Source organism: Puntigrus tetrazona, chromosome 8 (assembly GCF_018831695.1).
Source record: "Puntigrus tetrazona isolate hp1 chromosome 8, ASM1883169v1, whole genome shotgun sequence".
Lineage (NCBI taxonomy): Eukaryota > Metazoa > Chordata > Actinopteri > Cypriniformes > Cyprinidae > Puntigrus > Puntigrus tetrazona.
Window position 1 is genome coordinate 7,672,031 of NC_056706.1, and position 19,086 is coordinate 7,691,116.

The 19,086-nt window shown below is 38.1% G+C and overlaps 4 protein-coding genes across 7 annotated transcripts in view; 2 read left to right on the top strand and 2 right to left on the bottom strand.

The window, feature by feature from the left end:
• The window catches only part of LOC122350865 (collagen alpha-1(I) chain-like), a 513,797-nt gene that overhangs the window by 166,290 nt on the left and 328,421 nt on the right, over positions 1–19,086 (top strand). The window lies entirely within an intron of this gene.
• On the top strand, positions 8–5,326 carry dnttip2 (deoxynucleotidyltransferase, terminal, interacting protein 2). Of its 3 annotated transcripts, XM_043247629.1 has the most exons (8): positions 8–122; positions 1,017–2,837; positions 2,925–3,532; positions 3,638–3,776; positions 3,969–4,064; positions 4,586–4,750; positions 4,966–5,075; positions 5,204–5,326. In XM_043247629.1, the coding sequence occupies exons 1-8, from the start codon at positions 48–50 to the stop codon at positions 5,310–5,312; spliced, it is 3,123 nt and encodes a 1,040-aa protein (XP_043103564.1). In that variant the 5' UTR covers positions 8–47; the 3' UTR covers positions 5,313–5,326. The 3 variants fall into 3 exon arrangements, with proteins under 3 accessions (XP_043103564.1, XP_043103561.1, XP_043103563.1); XM_043247626.1 differs by having other exon boundaries at positions 1,017–3,532; XM_043247628.1 differs by having other exon boundaries at positions 20–122; positions 1,020–3,532.
• Positions 5,466–15,532, bottom strand: spata6 (spermatogenesis associated 6). 2 transcript variants are annotated; one of them, XM_043247642.1, is made up of 13 exons: positions 15,402–15,532; positions 14,402–14,539; positions 14,258–14,306; positions 14,103–14,144; positions 13,539–13,663; positions 13,243–13,323; positions 11,088–11,342; positions 10,138–10,255; positions 9,449–9,489; positions 9,245–9,345; positions 7,297–7,393; positions 6,386–6,480; positions 5,466–5,829 (listed from the first exon to the last, which is right to left on the bottom strand). In XM_043247642.1, exons 1-13 carry the CDS (start codon positions 15,489–15,491, stop codon positions 5,646–5,648), a joined length of 1,416 nt encoding a protein of 471 aa, XP_043103577.1. In that variant the 5' UTR covers positions 15,492–15,532; the 3' UTR covers positions 5,466–5,645. The 2 variants fall into 2 exon arrangements, 1 of the variants encoding a protein (XP_043103577.1); XR_006251629.1 differs by lacking the exon at positions 5,466–5,829 and having other exon boundaries at positions 7,095–7,393.
• LOC122350881 (cytosolic carboxypeptidase 6-like) overlaps positions 16,831–19,086 on the bottom strand; it is a 51,596-nt gene continuing 49,340 nt past the window's right edge. The window contains exon 8 of the mRNA XM_043247648.1: positions 16,831–17,447. Coding sequence (XP_043103583.1) covers positions 17,351–17,447 — 97 coding nt within the window. The 3' untranslated portion in view covers positions 16,831–17,350. The remainder of the gene's footprint in view (positions 17,448–19,086) is intronic.

A 19,086-nucleotide genomic window follows, 5' to 3' on the forward strand; every position in this document is an offset into this window, starting at 1 on the left:
ACTCGTCACGCAAGCGGAAGTACGTCTAGCATCATCATAGTGGCAAGATGGTGGCCACCAGAAGAGGAACACGCGTGGGCTCCCCGGTGAAAAATACTAGTGAAGAAAATTCTGGAGACACGGTATGTCGGATACTTAAGTAGTTTAGTTCATGTATTCTGAAGCGTCGGTGTGTGCTTGTAATTGTAATGTTGTATGCATTTTCGAGAAAAAAATGGCTCGCCTCGTGTTCATACATACAACTAACAAATAACGTTCGTATTTTAAAAATAAAACGATAATGTTGTACGTTTGTATCTTTATCGGTTCTGCATTCCTATCTGACTTTAGAGTTATGTAAAAAAAAAAAAGTTATAGTTGTGTATCTTTGGGCAGCGGATGTGTGCACCATGTGTGATACTCCTCCTCTAAATTAGAATTATATTGGTTTACTATAAAGTGTTTTATAAAATGTGTTTGGTGAATTGTGAGTAATTTCATCCTTTCTGGCAAAGCACTAAAAAGTCTATTAATGTATTTATTAATGTTTAAGTTTATTAATGTATTGCAGTCTTGATTGGAAAGACAACATAGCCCAGATTTAATAATTGAAATAATGAAAAATTGAATTAATATATGTATTAAAAATCAGTTAATTGTTAAAATGAGAATCACATTTTTTTTTCTCAAGTAGAGATCAGATTCACCCATGAGTTTGAACTAAACAAAATAATGTGACCAAAATATTATCGCTATTTAATGGGTTTATTTTGAACGAATAATGAAAAGAACGAATACGTAGGGTCATGGTCAGTTTATTTCTATAGCACGTTTAAAAACAGCTAGTGTATAGTGTATTCTGAAGAAGTTTATTACACCAATGGTAAAATAATGAAAAAGTGGTTTGAATGAATCTCTCAATGACTCCCTCATAAATACTTATGATGAATCGTGAAGCTCTAATACCAACTCAAATGTCTCAAAACATTATTCTAAGAAATTCAAATAACCTGAAGCAAATTGTCTTGTTCTCACAGCAGCCTACTCCTTCGACCAGAAGAACACAACGCAGAACTCTAATGGAGGAAAATCAGTCCAACTCCGAACTTGCAGATGCATCCCAGACAGATGAGCTGAAGTATGACAGTACTGCCTCTTCCTCAGTAGCTAGTCCGCCCAAGCGAGGAACTAGAAGATCCACACGTCTCCTTGCTGACAAAAAGGAACCACACTCTACCAATGAAGCTGATGTGTCTGAGTCAGAGTCCAGCTGCTCTGTAGTTTCTGATATGCAGGCGACACCCAGAACCCGACGGAGGACTGCAGTCAGGGAGAAGCCAACTGTGCAGGATGAGGCATCCGAAGTTGAATCCTGCTCTTCGGAGGTGTCTACAACCCGTTCTCACAGAGTTCTGCGCAGCCTGAGGAAGCGTGTTCTGGCTTCAGCGGCTATAAAAGATGCCATAATGGATGACGATGGTGATCCCTCAGGGCCTGAATCCTGCAGTTCTGCTGTATCCCTCACTACAGCTATGGACACTCGTCGGATAACAAGGAGCCATAGGAAGACTGCTGTTCCTTCCACAGAAGCAGATTCATCTGAACCAGAGTCATGCTCCTCTAGCGTTTCTGGCCTTCGTGGCTCTGCAGTCCGCAGATCTTCTCGAAACCAGAAGGTCAAAAGCACCAAGCCCATCCCTTTAAGCTTCGAGGAAACCACAGACACCCCTTCTTCTCCAGTGTCCAAGAAGAGAGGCTGTAGGCGCAAAACTGTTTACAATGAGGAAAATGATTCGGATGGATGCAAGTCTGGTCCCAGCATGAGTCCATGGAGATCCACAAGGCATCAACCCAAACTTGGTGAGTCAGATTCAGAATTGGTAGCTACAGATGTCTGCAAATCTCTGAGTAGCCAAAGCCCTCAAAGAGGAAGGGGGACTCCTTGTAGTAGCCGAACTGGGTCTGCTAGTAGTACCCGTGCAGTTCCTGTAACTAGGGCAAGAAGTAAAGCTAAAGCTGATGTAGGTGACACCATTACAACTGCTGCTGCCATGACTGAGGATTTGGGTGAGGAGCTTGAACCTCATCCTGAAAGTATTCCAGTATTTGATGGAGATAAAGCTGACGACACAGTAGAAATACTGGATAGCACTTTGGTCATGGACACCAGTGAAGCTCAAGAGTGTACCATTATTGAGGAGAGCACTGAAGATACCACTGTAGTTCTTAATCAGGGTGAGCCCATCAAGATGCAGGAATCCCAGAGCACCATGCAAGACGCAGAGCCGCTGGAGTACAGTGGAACTGAAACTCTGACACTTAAAGAAGAATCTGTGGCTGCAACTTCTGGTATGCTAATTGAAGAGCCTGGAGATGTTGCCATGGAAAATGATGAGCCAGAGTTTGTGGAGACAAGCCATTTTGTTGAAAATCAAACATGTTCTGTGCTTGTCAAGGAGGATGTGGTAGAAGCTGTGTCAGAAGACCCTAAACCAGCTGTGGCTGAGGAGGCCATTGAGGATCAGCGTTGTTCTGAGCATGTGGAGGATACAGTAGAAGCTGTGGCAGACGAGACTGAAACAGCTGTGGTTGAGGAGGCCATTGAGGATCAGCGTTGTTCTGAGCCTGTGGAGGATACAGTAGAAGCTGTGGAAGAAGAGCCTGAAACAGCTGTGGTTGAGGAGGCCATTGAGGATCAGCGTTGTTCTGAGCCTGTGGAGGATACAGTAGAAGCTGTGGAAGAAGAGCCTGAAACAGCTGTGGTTGAGGAGGCCATTGAGGATCAGCGTTGTTCTGAGCCTGTGGAGGATACAGTAGAAGCTGTGGAAGAAGAGCCTGAAACAGCTGTGGTTGAGGAGGCCATTGAGGATCAGCGTTGTTCTGAGCCTGTGGAGGATACAGTAGAAGCTGTGGAAGAAGAGCCTGAAACAGCTGTGGTTGAGGAGGCCATTGAGGCGCAAATTTTTACTGAGCCTGTTGAGGATGTGGTAGAAACCACTCCAGAAGATCCTGTACCAACTGTGGTTGAGGAGCATGAGAACAAGCTTAAGTGTGAAAAGCAAGGTGTAATTGTTTATGAGGAAGCTAATGACACCATTAAGACAACTGAAAATAATTTTATAATGTTGAATGACCTTGAAGGCCCTTCTACAAGCTCACGTAATGAACTAAATTTGATGACCACAGAAGAAATATCTAAGAAATGCTCACCTCAGAAAAAAATGATCAGTTTACTCGATAGCAGTGAGGATGAAGACAGTGCTGATGAAGGTCTGACTTCAGAGGAAGAAGGTTGTTCACAGAAAGCTGAAGATGTGGAGATGTGTAGTCAAGACAATGTGATGTTCGCTGAAGGAAAGGCATCAAAAAAAACAGAGGCACCTGGCAATGGACTGTTTGTCATAGACAATAAACCTGGACAACAGTCTAAAAAACAGTATTATGTTGCTGCCAAGCAAACCGAGGAACAGGACGAGGAGGATTTTGTTGATGAGGAAGGAGATGATGATGATGATGAAGATTCAAGAGTCCTGTTCACTTCCAGAAAGCCTCTGTAAGTTGTTTTTTTTTCTGTTGTATTGATTTCTAACTATTAAAAATATTTAAATTATTTTAAGCTCTTCAAGAAATATTTAGTATGAAAATATTTTTTCCACAGGATGCAGTTATCCAGTGCCATTGACACAGGTCTGAAAATGAAGGAACTTGGTGGTTTGTATATCAGTTTTGATGGCAACAAGCCAAAGAGTCATTCCAACAGTTTGAAATCCCTGAAGGACCCGAACAATCCCGATGAGGTAAATAGTAATTTATTATTCTAGTTGAAACATTGATTATATTTATTTAAAAATGTAGTATTTCTCAGTGTGCCTTTTTTTTTTTTTTTTTTTTTTTTTTTAGCATTTTTATCATAAGCATTTCAAAGCATTTTGTAGAGATGTTAATGCTTATTAAAGCTAAAGAACATGAAAATGTTGTTCATTTTGTAGTTGCTGAAGAAGAGTGTTATCGTGCCAGAATTTGAGAAAAAAGATGCCGTGCCGCCCTACAGTGAATCAAAACATGCAGCTAAACTCAAGCGCAAGGTGGGTTATGCCAGTTCATGAACAAATGGAGGGTGTTACATTATTTCCTTCAAGGGAAAGCTTTTTTTTTTTTTTTTTTTTTTTTTTTTTTTTTTTTTTTAAATTCATCTTAAAAACTTAACTCATTTGGGGTCATTTGGTTTTTATAAAAGGAGTTACTGCTTTTGAACTTGATTGTATTAGGGTTTGTAGAAAAAAAATGTAACATTACATTATACAATACAATGATTTATGAAGGATCATGTGACACTAAAGAGTAATGGCTGATGAAAAGTCATGTTAGCCATGACAGGATTAACCTATATTTTAAATTGTAATTATACAACTTAATATTCTTAAAAAAAAAAAATATGTGTACACACACAATGTAGTCATGATGAGAAACAATCACTTTAAATGTCCAATCCTCAAGAAATCGTTACAGATATTAAGTAAAAAAAATTTTTAATTCTCATGCTTTTGCTTACATCAGGGTTTTATAAGCTATGTAGCAATCTTTGTGCAATATTTATCATATACAGGCGGAAAGAGAAAAGACAACCGGTGATGGCTGGTTCAACATGAGAGCTCCTGAATTAACAGAAGAGCTCAAAAATGACTTGAAGGTACTCAAGATGCGCTCAGCTTTGGACCCAAAGCGCTTCTACAAAAAGAATGACAGAGAAGGACCTCCCAAGTACTTTCAGGTTGGTTGGGAAGCCTTTATCAGCAACACACTTTTTTCCCCCTCAATGTTTTAGAAAGCCATTGTTCCTTAAGACAAAAAAAAAAAAATGGTCAAAACAAAAATGAGACTGGTTATCAAAATACCGACATTGCAATTAACCATAGGCTCACGTTTAAAGAAAGCAGACAATAGTATATTGTTCTATTCTTTAAAGTTTTGCTCTTTTTGTTTCAGGTTGGCACGGTGGTTGACAACCCGGTAGACTTTTATAGTTCAAGAATCCCTAAGAAACAAAGGAAAAGGACCATGGTGGAGGAGCTGCTTGCAGATGCAGAGTTTAGAAGGTAAGAAAGCTGTGGCTGATTACTTTTTTGATGAATGATTTGTATGCATGACAAAGGGGCTTTTATTATAGATTGTCCTGTCTATTGTCATGTACTAAAATACCGCTTTTCTTTTCTTCACTTCACAGCTATAACAAAAAGAAATATCAAGAGATCATGGCAGAAAAAGCAGCACAGGCTGCTGGCAAGATGAACAAAAAGAAGCACAAGTTCCATAAAAAGAAAATGAATAAATAATTTCATAAGGCAAATCATTTTTTGCTCTTTCTGCGAACAGGAATTTAGTCTTTCAATAATCCACAAAGACTTTTTAGTGTTATATGTGCTGCATGTGGGGAAAAACATGCAACTTGTACAGAGAAAATGATTTTTATAAATTTTTTAAAAAATGGATAGCAGTTGATTACAGCGGTGAAGACACAATAAATCAGGCCCAGAGCAAGTGGATTTGTGCTTTGTTAATGCTGTCACCATTATGGAAGTTAAAAGTATATGGTCAAACGCCCTCCACCCATACTGTTTTCCTGATTTGATTTACCATACATAAACAAATACATTCATTCAATGTGATCACTGTGTCCAGGTGCTTAGGTCACTGTGTCCTGTCTGTGATGCGTGGCTGTAAAGGTTCTTGTAGATTTTGTTCAAACTGTCCTCAAACACAGCTCTGTGGGGCTTTCCTGTGTACGCAGCCGCTCGGTTAGTCCAGAATGTTCCGTTGTTTAAATGAACAGATGGTTCTCCAGGAATAAGTCTGCAGTATGGACAGGACACAATGTTCATGGAATGTCAAATAAAAACTTACTGTATAGTCCACTGAAAGCTCAATTATGACAGTCTCACATTTTCAAGGCCAACTGGCAATATATAATTCCAATTAAAAATTTACCTTACAGAATACTTTATATAGTGAATTTTCAATTATGTTTTCAAACTAATTTTATCGTTTAATTTTTTCTTCAGTTTAACTTTTATACATTTAAACATCCAAAAAATTTTTAGTGAATTTTTTTTATGTTCAGCCTTTAAAAATGACAAACTACATCGTATAAATGTAACTGCTTTAAAGAGTTTTTTTCCAATATTTTGATTTCTTTTGCAGATTTTCAAATATTTTTACCTCTTTGCCAAATATTTTTCTATCCTACTTATAGATCAATTGAAAGCCAAAACACAAATATTACAGGTATCTGACAAACAGAAATTGAAAAATGTATTTTATCATGATTTTGCAAAAGTGTGTGTGTGTGTGTATATTCCAAAGGAATATTCTTTACATTTTAAAATAAATGGTTTGAGGTGATGTTTACCTGTCCTGCTGTAGCCGGCTGTCAATCACAGAGTCATGGTGGGTGAAAACATGTGAACTCTGTCTGACCCCCTCCTCCTTCTCCATCTCCTCATCCTGACAACACACACACACACACACACACACACACACACACACACGTCATGAAAATATTCAAATCATTATCACTAAATAATGCAATAAACCAATGTTTAATTATAATATGGTGAAATTAGCACAAAGATATGCAGCGTTGCTGAATATCCCAAACTAATTAATTTTTTCTTCTCCAAAATCTGCTAATGCAATGAGAGTGAAACTCTCATAAAAGCAAATCCTTTGAACTGCTTGATTAAAACACTTAAAAATAAATCCCAGTCCTTCTCTCTTTTTAACTCTGGAGTGGATTACACAGTTCCCTTCTCGAGCTGGGCTTCAGCCACGCAGCGCTTGGCACCCAACTGTGCCACTGTGGCATCTCTTCTCTCTCTCTCTCCTATCTGTAAAAGATGAGCCTGTAACGACAGCCGTCAGCGTGCAGACCTTCCTCCCAGTGAAGATGCGCTCCTTTTTCCCTCTAAGGGAGGATTTGGGGAAGCTTTAGAGTAATTAGAACTCTTTCGCTTTTCTTTCACGTCAGGGTGTTCCAGCAAAACATGGCGTGGGCGGTGATGCATTTAAGCGGCCCACGACTCGAGCGAACAGAAAGAATGAGCACGTAAGGTGATTACCTCGTTTACTTCCTGGAAGACAGTGGTGGCACATTCTGACACAATGGATGTGAAGAACACAGAGAGCTTGACAGAATCAATGGAGGACGTTTGAAACACTGACATGTGCCGTAATGAGTGTTTTGGAGATTGCTTTTGCATGGGTTAACGTGTGCACTGAATGACAGCATTACATGCAGTTGCCATCTCAGACGAGACGTACAAACGAAAGCTTGCAGCGGGGCCCGTGGATGTTTAGGATTCTCTGCACTCGTTTGTGGATCTCATCCGACTGGGAGGGACTGGATGAACTCTGGAACCTGCAGGAAGTGGAAAACAACAGGATTGAAAATGCTAATCAAAGGGACCAAAGTCTTTAGCCAAATCTGAAAAATGAAGCCTTTGGAATTTCGCAAGAAAAACAATTACAAAGTACTGGTTAGAGGCAACAACTATAATGTGCCCAAAGTAATAATTTATTCTTTTTTTTTTTTTTTTTTTGTGTGTGTGCTTTTGTGTGTGTATATGTATATATGTATGTATGTATGTATGTATGTATATATATATATATATATATATATATATATATATATATATATATATATATATATATATATATATATATATATATATATATATATATATATACACACACACACACACACACATTTAAAAATAAAAAAAAAAATAATATACATTATAAAGTGTACATACAAAAAAAATTTCAATGTACTGCTTATTTCATATATGTAAAAATGTATATCTTAAATTAAGAATACAATTTATGCAAAAAAAAAAAAAAAAACTACTAAATAAATACCAACATTGCCAGCTCAAACCACTAGTCTGTGCTATCGCCCTTACATTGGAGCTCTGTCATCTTGGGAAATACGACTTGTAAATTTCAGACCAGTTAAATCATGAAGCTAAATCACAAATGCACATACAGAGACATTTATCTCCAGCCCTGTAGCAAATGCTGATATTTTCTTTTTATGCATCTAAATATGCCACAAGAGAGAAGCTCAGATGAGGAATTACCCAAACATTTGAGCCGTGTCCTTGGATTTACAATATTAAAACCTGTGTGTGAATAAACTAGCAATATATTATTAACGCACTGAGCCTGTTAAAAAGACAGAAGAAGAGAATTAATTAGAATCTTTATTAAAAGGAGTATAGAAGTAATAAGACCAGCAGATCCGTATGAAAGGTCATGCATCACTGTGGTTCCTTATCTTTAACGGCCGTAACGCTGGCCATCTTTATAATTACCATACAAGAAGGCCAGTGTGGGCCAGCCTGAACTTTAGAAACCGTTGTTTCTTTCACTCCCCCCCATCAGCAGCTCAAAAAGACGTGCCTGATCTCTCATTGTGCGAATCTGCGGAGCGAGCCTTAATCTCCGGGCCTGTGACTCCGGTCATGCTTTCAATTGACAGAATAGTATCACACATTTCCCACTATTTACTCTCAAGACTTAGATTGTCTATTGATTTTAAATGTTTGCTCATGCCCCTGCGGAAAAGGCACCGGCAGTAGAGAGACTAGCAAACAAACAAACAAACATTTGGCGGTTTCGCAGCCGATGTTCAGATCAATGACAAGGGTCTCTCGGAATGTATTAAACTGTGCGTCGGGTCAAACGCATCAGATCTCACTGAAACCCAATCAATAGCATTTCCCCTTGTTTTCTCAGCAGCTTTCCCCCCCTTCTCATAAGTAATGAACAAACATGACCAAACATCAGATTCTGTCATTTGAAGGCGAAGCAGTAAATTCATCTTGTCTGTTGTGTGTGATCACAATATAGATTTGTGGAACGGACGCTCTGTTTACTGGGCTTTGTTTTTATGAGCCGCGCATTTAGTCAATACCACGTAATTGGAAATTCATAGGAAAAGGGCGAAGGGGTACGACTTTTAGTTTTCGCTCACTGCACGTTTGTAGGTTGGAGAAAAATGCACATCATAAAGTATGGATTTTAGGAAAAGCACAAGCATGACATATAATAAACATATGGAAGGATAAGTAAGTATAATGCTTCTGCATGTTGGACCTAATGAAAGAACAAATCAATCTGATGACAAAATCGAACGAGAACAAAGAAGTTGTGCGTTAAATCGCTTTGCAGCAAGCAGAGTAAATGCAGTATAGGATGTTAAACGTACCGTTCTCTCAGGGAAGAGCGAGACAGGACTGGACTCTGATCTCTGAACGTGCTGGACACAGGGGTGGAGTGATCTTTAGGAGAAGCTGCTAGCGTGGAAGCCTTTTCAAAGAGATATAGTGGAGAAAACGGTGTCAGAATAGTCAAAGATTCCTGTACATTCATGAATATTTAATATGCATAAACCAAGCACTTTGTAACTTACATGTGAAGGCTTTGATCTGAAACTTCCCAGGAGAGATGGATCTAGAGATGTTTTGTAGGGAAAATATGGTAAAATGCGTCTTCCACAATACACAGAAAAAACATTTGATAATTATTAAATGGCTCACCCAGAAATTAAAATAAATGCCACTCCAACCTGACAAGAAGCTACACTACCGTTCAAAAGTGTAGGGATAGCAAGATTTTTTTTTTTTTTTTAGAGAAGTTAAATACCAAGATTGCATTTATTTGATCTACTGAACTAATTAATTCCTGAAAAACATTTTTAGCGGGCATTCCTACAGTCACCAGTGTCATATGATCCTTCAGAAATCATGCTAATATGTTAATTTAACATTATTGTCATGTTAAAAACAAATGTGCTGCTTATTATAATATTTTTGTGAAAACCTACGTTTTTTAGGATTCTTTGGCAAAGACAAAAAAAAAAAAAAAAATGAAAAATTGTTTTTACATTTACTTTACTTTTTATCAATTTAATGTGATCTTTTGCAAAGTAGTGTTTTGCAAAGTAGTGTTTCTATTTTTTCCACAGCAAGTCAGTTGGATCCGAAACAACAGTGGACCCCATTTTTTCAAAATATGTTCATTTGTAAAACAAAATCATATAGAGGGGCGTGAGGATGAATACATGCACATATAGATAGAGAAAAGAAATATCACAGTAACCTGTGTGGTCTTTGGAGTAGCTCCGTGATTGCAGACGTAGGGAACCTCTTTTAGAAGAAGACTGAGATGCAAAACACATGGAGGTTTCCATCAGTGACGTGTTTGGGCTTCGGGGCACCTGCAAACAGAAGATGCAATCAGCTACGTTGCCCATTAAAAGATAAATACTCGCTCATCTTTGATTTAGCAGGTGAAGCGACGTGCATCAACACTCCATTGACACGCAGAGCATTGATTATTCAAATGAATTTGACTTTCATTTAAGAGTTAATCACTTTTCTAGGAAGGTGAAAGTGAGGAGAGAAACTTCAGAGGGAAGTTACTCAGACTCAGGTGCCTGTGTATAAACTTAACTCTCAGACTTCAATTAGTCCATTCGAACTTCATTTAAATAGCAAAGTGACCAAGCGAGTTAATGAAACGAGCTATTTAGTTTTCATGCAAAACAAGTATGCCGACTTTAAACACACATAAACCGAGTGGGCTAATCTGCTGAAATAAGAGGAAAGAATTTGCTAATCACAGCCTGACTCATAATTACTTAGGTTAATTGTAGCCTGGGGATTTTCTTTGAAAAGGCTACCCACTTTTTAAAAGGCCTGTGACAGAAAATGCCATGATGATATCAGACACAAATCCAAAAGCTGCCTTTTATACCATGACAGCTTTGATATTTGCACCCCAGGATGTACTGTTGTTTCAGAAAACAAGAGGGAGAATTTACGCTTTTACTTCCATCACGAATACGAGTAAAGATTTTGACACGGCTGTCTGTTTGTTGTAATCAATGCCCTCAGAAAAAAAAAACTCCTGTCAAACGGAAAAATAAGTGCACGTGTTAATAACGTGCCGTTGACCTGAGCTAATATTCCTTGTCAGAGTGATCATTAATCAAAGATGAAAAGTACCCAAACTCTGCTTGTATTGTTTCATCAGTCAACATGACTCACCACGAACGGAGCCTGAGGGACCGTCTCTTTTTTAAATGTGTAGGGCCCCAGTTTGAGGTGGCCGAGTCGTTGTCTGGCCTCCTCAGACAGCTGACACATCTTGCGGTGGGTGTAGGGTGAAGGAGCACGGCTTTGGGACGCCACCGTTGGCTTTTCGTATCCACAGGATGGCACTATGCCTGGCTTTTTCTTCCTATTTGACTTTGCAGGGGACGTTCTCACAGAACAAGGCATAGTTGAGGAACGGCCACATGACTGGATGGGAACAAAGACTTCATTGAATTATTCAATGAACAGAATTCATAGTTGCACTGGAATCATTGACTGAAAGTAAAACAAACTACTACAAAAATGTTTGCGGTAACGAAATAAAAAATATTTCATGAAAAAAAAAAAAATACATGGAAATAATAAGATTAAGCCAAGTTGAAATAAAGAAAATGAGAAACACAAAAGTAAAATTAAATAAATGCAATTTCAAATGATTAATAAATACTACTATATAGACAAATTATACAAAAATAACAAAACATTTTCTATACAATATTAAAAAAAAATTCAGAAGCTCAAAAGCAACAGAAAAATGAGCAATAAAAATGAGTTGCTAAATTGATGTGTGTGGTGGCATGTCTGTAGCACAGTTAAATATTAGTCTTTAATACTTATAGTAAGAGATTTGAACAAACCTCTAAACCTAAGCAACAATAACAGCAATGCCCTTGTAAGCACAAGTAATATTAATGCATGGCCTCTGTGTGTTAAGAAACAATCGCTATTTTTCTGTCTGTTGCCACTGGTAACGCAGAAATGACACTCTTCACCTTTGAAATAAAAAGGGAAAAGAAGACCCCAGAGGAAGAGAGTATAAGGTCACGCTTTATTGTAGTGATATTGCGAACGTCTTTCTCTTAGTACGGTGCTAATCCACTAATTTCCTTGTTATGTACACATGTAACCTGATGTAAACCTTTCCTCAGTGTTCCAATCTCACCTTTGCAGGCAAATGACTTCAATAACTCTAATCTCAGCTAACATAATTCTGAGCCCCAATAACTCTGTTCCTGCAGGCGCTGCCTGAGTAAATACGTTTTTAAAAATGTTAATTGCATTTGATGGCCGGTCTCAACCTAATATGATAATGGCATTACATGGATGTAAAAAAAAACAACGATAATTTAAATGCTAATTGGAACATCCTGGCATATTAAGTCATTTTTAAAAAGCAGAGAAAGAAAAAAGTAAATCCTGATAGCGATTGCCGTTTGAAGAGTCGAGATTTAATGAAATTAAACTAAGTGGCTTTTTCTCCTTTTATTCTTCTCTCCCTCTCTCTCTTCTTCCTTTTTCTTTGGACGGAGGGACAAAGAGGCCGTTTTAAAGCAGGAGTCGCGCTTGTCTGATGTGATTAGTGGCTCGGCTGGTGTTGGTAATGGGAGATAAAGCCGGATGTCCTTGAAACAACAAAGCCAGCACCACAAGTAGCTTATTAAACAAGAAACAAGCGCCGTTCAAATGCATGCAAATCGCGCCGAGAAAGCCCGCTTTACAGAATGCCGTGTCAAGTCCGAACTAGAGACATCCACAAAGGGAGGACTCGCACATGAAACGGGCCCGACGAGACGGTCAACAGCAGAAGCCGTCTAACGAGGGTCTGAGAAACTTGACATGAAGGATTCGGACTCAATCAGTGATTCTAAACGGACCAAGAGGTCTGTGAGCAAATAATGGAAGAAGCAAATTGGAGCAGTCGAGTCCAACTGATCAGTGCCGATCCCAGTAGAAATGAGCCAATTCTCTGTAATTACCTGCATGGCAAAAAGAACATCCTGAAAGGGGGCGTGAGGCCACTAGAAGGACAGCAAAAAGTGGAGCAGATGGCAACAGACAGTTTGATTGACAGGGAGACCCATCGTACTCCCACGTACATCTAAAAAAAAAAAGCTTTTGTTTGATCCTTTTCGGGTTAAACCTCAGTGTTGCTTTTCATTTCAAGATCACAAATACTTGCTCCGATCCAAAACATAACGAGCAGAAGCATCATACAGAAGCCAGACGCCTTCAAAGGCAGCTGCCTATGTAGGCAGCGTGCTAGCTTTTGGAACGGAGCAAATACCAGCTGCAATATAATGGCAATAACAAAAGCCCCGAGACTTACAGACATGGCAGGCTGACCATGTTTCACATCACACTCCTCAATAATAGACGTCGTTGAAAACTCCACTTTCGGAGAGATTCCCTGAGGGTATGAGACAGGAGAGATAGAGAGCAGAAAATAACATCACAAAACTTTTCGAATGATGAAAAGACAGAGGGCAAATGCAGATAATAACACTCTTGGCAGATCAATTTACCAAAACAATCTACGTCTTCAAGCAAATAGCAGGAAAATGGGACCGGCTTTTAAGATGCATCAGAGATATGACAAAAACGCTGAGAGGAAGACACACGCACGGGGAAGGAGATGGATCTCTTCATCAGAATCTCTCTCTCTGGGCCGGGGCTTCTGGGAGTCAAACGAGGGCCTGGATATAGAAACTCCCGGGTGTCTTCTTCAAACGTGGCCAGGATCTCACCCTCTGCACGGTTAAATGAAAAACCATGATGGAATGGTGAATTCTGTCCGTTTTTCTTGACAGCTCTGGGTAATCAAGTTGTTTTGGAGTAATAAAGCAGTTTCTTTGTGTTTTAAAGCAATAACACAATAGAAACGAATGAATGTCAGAAAAAAAAAATCAGCCCAAGAGACCTCCATTGAAAGCGGCATGATTTATGCATACTGTAATGAGAGTGCTTGGTCCAATAATGTATGTATTCCCCTGCTGATGTTGGTTAATTTCTGAAATTGTACTAGCAGGTCTGAGAATGCGGTTGTTGCGTCAACTGCAAAAGCTGGAGCCTTCAATCAAAGCTGAGCTCAAATGCAATGTTTTCAGTTTACAGCGCTATGTTGGAGAACTCAATCTACAGCCTCAAATATCTGTCAGTGTTACGGCTGGAATGGATGTGAGAACTTACCTGGAGGAACAAGCTGAATGAGCTCTAAAGATGTTGTATCATCTGCAGCCGAGAGGGGGAAAAAAAAAAACATGATGGAAAGGTATATAAGTTTATTGATCTGAGGTTTATGAAAGAACACAGGACAAACTGAAGTCAGCCCAAAGGATTCTTACTTTCCAGATGCTCAGCTACAGCACCCGGGTCAACTGCTCCAGCAAAGGTCTGTTGAAGAGAACGGGAATAAAACAAAATAAGTCAGACAGTAAGATAGCATGTCTCACAGAATGAAATGAATAAAAGACATTAATAAGTCTTACTTTCACAAAGACCATTTTTTCATGCAGCAGCAGAGGGAAAACTGGAGGGACACACCTGGTCTTCTGATACTGGCCCATTATCCTAACACTCACATAAATGTCTTCTTGGGACGGTAACACCACCCCTGGACAAGTTATCTATAGGAGGAATAATCTAATATCATTATATCATTATATATTTTACATTATCCTTCATGTACAAGGCTGCTCCTTTGAAAAAAAATCAACCCTAAAAAAAGATCACAAATGTTTCTAGAGCACCAAATGAGCATATTAAAATGATTTATCAAGGACCTTATGACACTAATCATCTGACGGATGAAGTAAATGTAGTTTTGCCTTCACATTTTGAAATAGATTAAAATAGAAAACTTCCTTTAAATTGCAATAACTGTTCACAATATTAGCCAAGTGTTTTTATTAAAATAAATGCAGATTTGTAAAATCTCACCAATCTATCTTTTAATTTCACAAAAACCTACATATTATTTAATAAATATTCACGGATTACACTTATCTTTGACTTTAAAACTACTATTCCCTCTTCCTAGTCACACTTCAACATGAAGAGTGATCACTTTATATAATCATCAAATTAATTTACCTTATATTCACGATGCACTATATGAAAAACAAAAACTATATGTGCATTGAAAAACAAAAACAATATGTGCAGTGCATTGCATTTTATTAAAAGCAATGCACATGCAAACTGGTTCATTTTCAGCCAAGCTGTTAGCATCTAGAAGTTTTTGGTTCAGGCAAAGTTTTATTTTTTTTTTGCAAGGCCGGAATAAAAACAGGAGAGTTTTTATCATCACGTTTCCGCTCGTTGATTGAAGATTGATGGACTTACTGACTACTCAACATTCTTGGTACAGTAGCCACTTGTTGCTAACAGAATGCTAACACGCGCAGAATCACTAACACGAGCAAACAGGAATATTCGTGTAGTTGTTGAGCGAAAAAAACAACATGGGACGCGGGCTGATATACTTACAGACTGAATATCCACCTCGACGGTGCATTTTAACGCTTTTTGTCGCATTTGAGAACCTGAAGGCGTCTTAGGCGGCGTGAGTCCGCCCATGTTTTCAAACTTGGCTGCTGTGACAACAGCCCGAGCGACCACTGCCGTGAAATTGCGAGGAAATGACGACACGATCAAGTGACTTAATGACAACAAATTCAATTTTTTTTTTAAATGAATGTAGAAATAACAATTGTGTTTTTTTTAGAGTTAGAGAGTTAAACCTCGATTAAAACTATAGTCTAAAAAATAAAAAACGAAAAATAAACATATGACGTACAGCTGCTGTAATTTTAATAATAGGAAAGTAGATTTTTTATAAACCAAAAAGATTATTTAGATTGACTTTACATTAAAAATTTTTAAATGCTTAACCACAACACGCCATAATATTAACCTATAATATTAATATAACTCTGTTAAAGTTTTGGTAGGAAAATACAGAGTTAAAGAGTGTTTGGTCCTAAAAACAGCTGCACTTCAGGTCAGGAGGGGCCTGGAGTGATTTGACACAGGAGGACACATTTAGACATGGGAATTTGAAAAGTAATGACTATTTCTGAACATCTAGGGTGAAGGGAAGTAGAAATGTCTGAAAGTGGGGTGACATTAGTTCACTAAGTCTCAGTTTTAAGCTGCTTATAATGATGTTCAATAAGAATCTGCCCTCGAAGTGAACCACACCACTAGTGCTGAGAGACAGACCACACAGAGAAACACCGAGGCCAGTTAACTTGTGCACAGGAATGGACCGTGTCGATGTTTAAGAAGGTAAATGCAAACAGTTCACAGCAGCCTAAGGGCAATTAGGATGTGTTTGTGGCAGCGAGGTGAGCCAAGCATAAGGGACTAATGGTTCGAGGCTCTGGTTAAAATGACAGCGCAGTGGGGAGGTGAGGCTCTCCATAAGCACAAAGGCTTTTAGGTATGACAGCGCCATTACCTGTGTGTGTACGTGTGTGTGTGTGTGTTTGTCGAGATTCTGTAGATGGATGTGTTTTCTCAGTCGCATTAGCTCTCGCCATCTTCTCTTCCACCATCTAAAATGCAAGTCATTTGTTTTTGCCTTTTCTGACTGATTGCCTCAGTTATTCCGAATGACTGGCCTGAAAAATACACGCTGCTTTTCACACTTCTTGACTGATAGCTTGAGCCATTCAGTATTTTAGCCCCCTCACACTGAGTTCTGTGTGTGGACAGATCAGACATTGTTTGGAGACGCTGTGTTAGAGGCTTAACAGACTCTGTATTAGAGTACTTTGGTGAACAGCAGACAATGTGTTGATGCTTATTGCCCTGAGACTATGATGAGAGGATTAAAATGCATTGTTTTTTTTAACAGCATTTCAAAATGACTTCTGCTGGATTTCAATATAAGCACTTAATAAGACACTGGAAAGCCATTTTTTATCAAACACTTTATTAGAAGCAAATTTATGAACACAAAGCATGAATATAATAAAACATTACAGGTCAATTGCTTTTTATTTAAGCAATTTCAAACATTCAGGTTTGAATAAACAACTCAAGATGACTATCTAGACAATTAAAGAATTCATAAAAGTAATCACTTTATCAGAATGAGTACAGCTGAGTGAAATACAATTTCTGTACTGATAATAGGCAACTCCAAATACAAGGCAAAGAAAGTAGTTTGTATTCAACAAAGCACTGAAAAAGCAATAAATGTAGCCGGTGGGATAATTTACAGTTGATGTTTTCTCTGTGCAATATCTCACAAGTGAGAATTAATACCGAAGACTTATTCACAGTCTTTGAGTCCTATCAGCACATAAAAACTTAGACAACAAATATCTGCTGGATTGCTGTGGGCTGATATGAAAACATAATTTGCAAGTGGACCATAGTTCACAACGTCTCAGTCGAGGATGTGGAACCGCTCAGTATTTCCTGTGTTTTTAGTAATCCCTGACTCCATGGGGTTTTCTGTCACTTTTAACCTTCCCATTTCCAGCATTGTTTCCTTGATGACTGGTGGATGTTCCATCGAAAGTGCTGAAAGACATAAAAGATGTTTCTGAGAGGAGTTTCGACAGAATCAGAAGTCCTTGTTTTGAGACAATTATACAGTAAATAAAGCAGTATTTGCAAGAGTAGACAATCATTTTTATTCTTCTGTGAGTGCAATTATACATAAGATATTTCCATATTATATGATGGTAAGGTGGGGTTTCTGAACAAGGTGTTTGTGAATTGATGAAAAGCTAACAATTAAATCAGAGAAATGTCAAATTTGATTAAAATAAAATAAAAAACGTGATTACGTGCACAACGTCACTGACACACATCGTAGAGTTACCTCAAGACAAGCATTTGTGGTTAAAACAGTATTATGAATTTTTCTTTTCTTTTTTTTTTTTTTTAGAGAATGGTCAAACATTTTACTAAATAATACCCTTCCCATTTGACTGTTGAATCCTTTGGGTCTCATTGTATGTCATTATATGGAGAAATGTTTTCTTCAAAAAATTATTTTTGACTGAATGACATGAGATGTTGACATGTAAATCATCTAGGATGACATGGGAGTGAGTTAACTATCAGGAAATTTTTACGTGAACTAATCCTTTAACAAATTAAGCCAAATTGTATTTTGCTGCTTACCACCATAAGGGGTTATTTTACCCAAAAATTCTAACTGGCATGTGTTTTACTCACCCTCAAGTTATCCTAGGTGCATATGACTTCCCTCTTTCTGGTGAATGCAATGGGAGTTATCTTAAAAATTGTCCTGGCACTTCTAAGCTTGTAGTAGGCGGGTGTTTCTCTTTAACAGTCCCGTTAAATAAAGTGCGAACAAATATAAAAAATGTGCCTCACATGGCTCCGGGGGGTGAATAAAGGCTCCTGTAGCAAATCCATGTGTTTTTGTAAAATAAATATCTATATTTCAAACATAACAAAACCCTTTTCTCTCACTTCTGCTGACTCTGGTAAGGATGACATAGGACGCACGTGCGCGTGCCACTGGAAAATGTAGGAGCAGAGGAAACAAAGTTAGCTTACTTTAGCAAAGAAAAATATCTCTTTGTTAAATATAGAAATATTTTTTTTCTTTACAGATCCTTGTTTTGTGTTTCTAATTTGTGACTGGCATTTTGTTTTGTTCTCTCTCCGAGTTCGTTACTAATCACTCGATCTTATGAAATCCCCTAGTCCCCTGCTTCAGTGTATGACAAACAGGGAAGTGATAGAAAAGTGTTTATTACATTTTAAATATGGACATATTTTACAGGAGGCCTTTATTCACCCCCAGGAGTTGTGTTTGGCACGTTTTATTATGTTTGCATGCACTTAATTTAACATGTTTTGGACTGTTAAAAGGAAACACCACCTACTACAATTACATAACTCAGATTGGATTCGTCTGAAAGAAGAAAAACATATACACCTAGGATGGCTTGAGGGTGAGTAAAACATGCAAAATTTTATTTCTGGGTGAACAAACCCTTCAAGCTTCAAGTTGTTTAACTACTGTAAATATATATGACTCAATTAAGTAATAAAAAAAGTACAAAGCGGCTCATCTTATACAAAGTGTGTGTTCTAGTAGGATTGTAGTATAAACTATGTATCTAATCTATGTAATTACTCATAAGGATATGGAAAACAAAAACAAACCCCAAATCAATGC

What these genes read in the sequence shown, in the direction of transcription:
- dnttip2 (XM_043247626.1), top strand. Translation starts at nt 48, where the DNA reads ATGGTGGCCACCAGAAGAGGAACACGCGTGGGCTCCCCGGTGAAAAAT. An exon ending in AAGAAAATTCTGGAGACACG is followed by an intron (nt 123 to 1,016) that starts GTATGTCGGATA and finishes TTGTTCTCACAG; the next exon opens with CAGCCTACTCCTTCGACCAG. An exon ending in TTCACTTCCAGAAAGCCTCT is followed by an intron (nt 3,533 to 3,637) that starts GTAAGTTGTTTT and finishes TTTTTTCCACAG; the next exon opens with GATGCAGTTATCCAGTGCCA.
- spata6 (XM_043247642.1), bottom strand. Translation starts at nt 15,491, where the DNA reads ATGGGCGGACTCACGCCGCCTAAGACGCCTTCAGGTTCTCAAATGCGA. An exon ending in CATTCAGCTTGTTCCTCCAG is followed by an intron (nt 13,664 to 14,102) that starts GTAAGTTCTCAC and finishes TTAACCGTGCAG; the next exon opens with AGGGTGAGATCCTGGCCACG. An exon ending in CCCGCTGCAAGCTTTCGTTT is followed by an intron (nt 6,481 to 7,296) that starts GTACGTCTCGTC and finishes GTGTGTTGTCAG; the next exon opens with GATGAGGAGATGGAGAAGGA.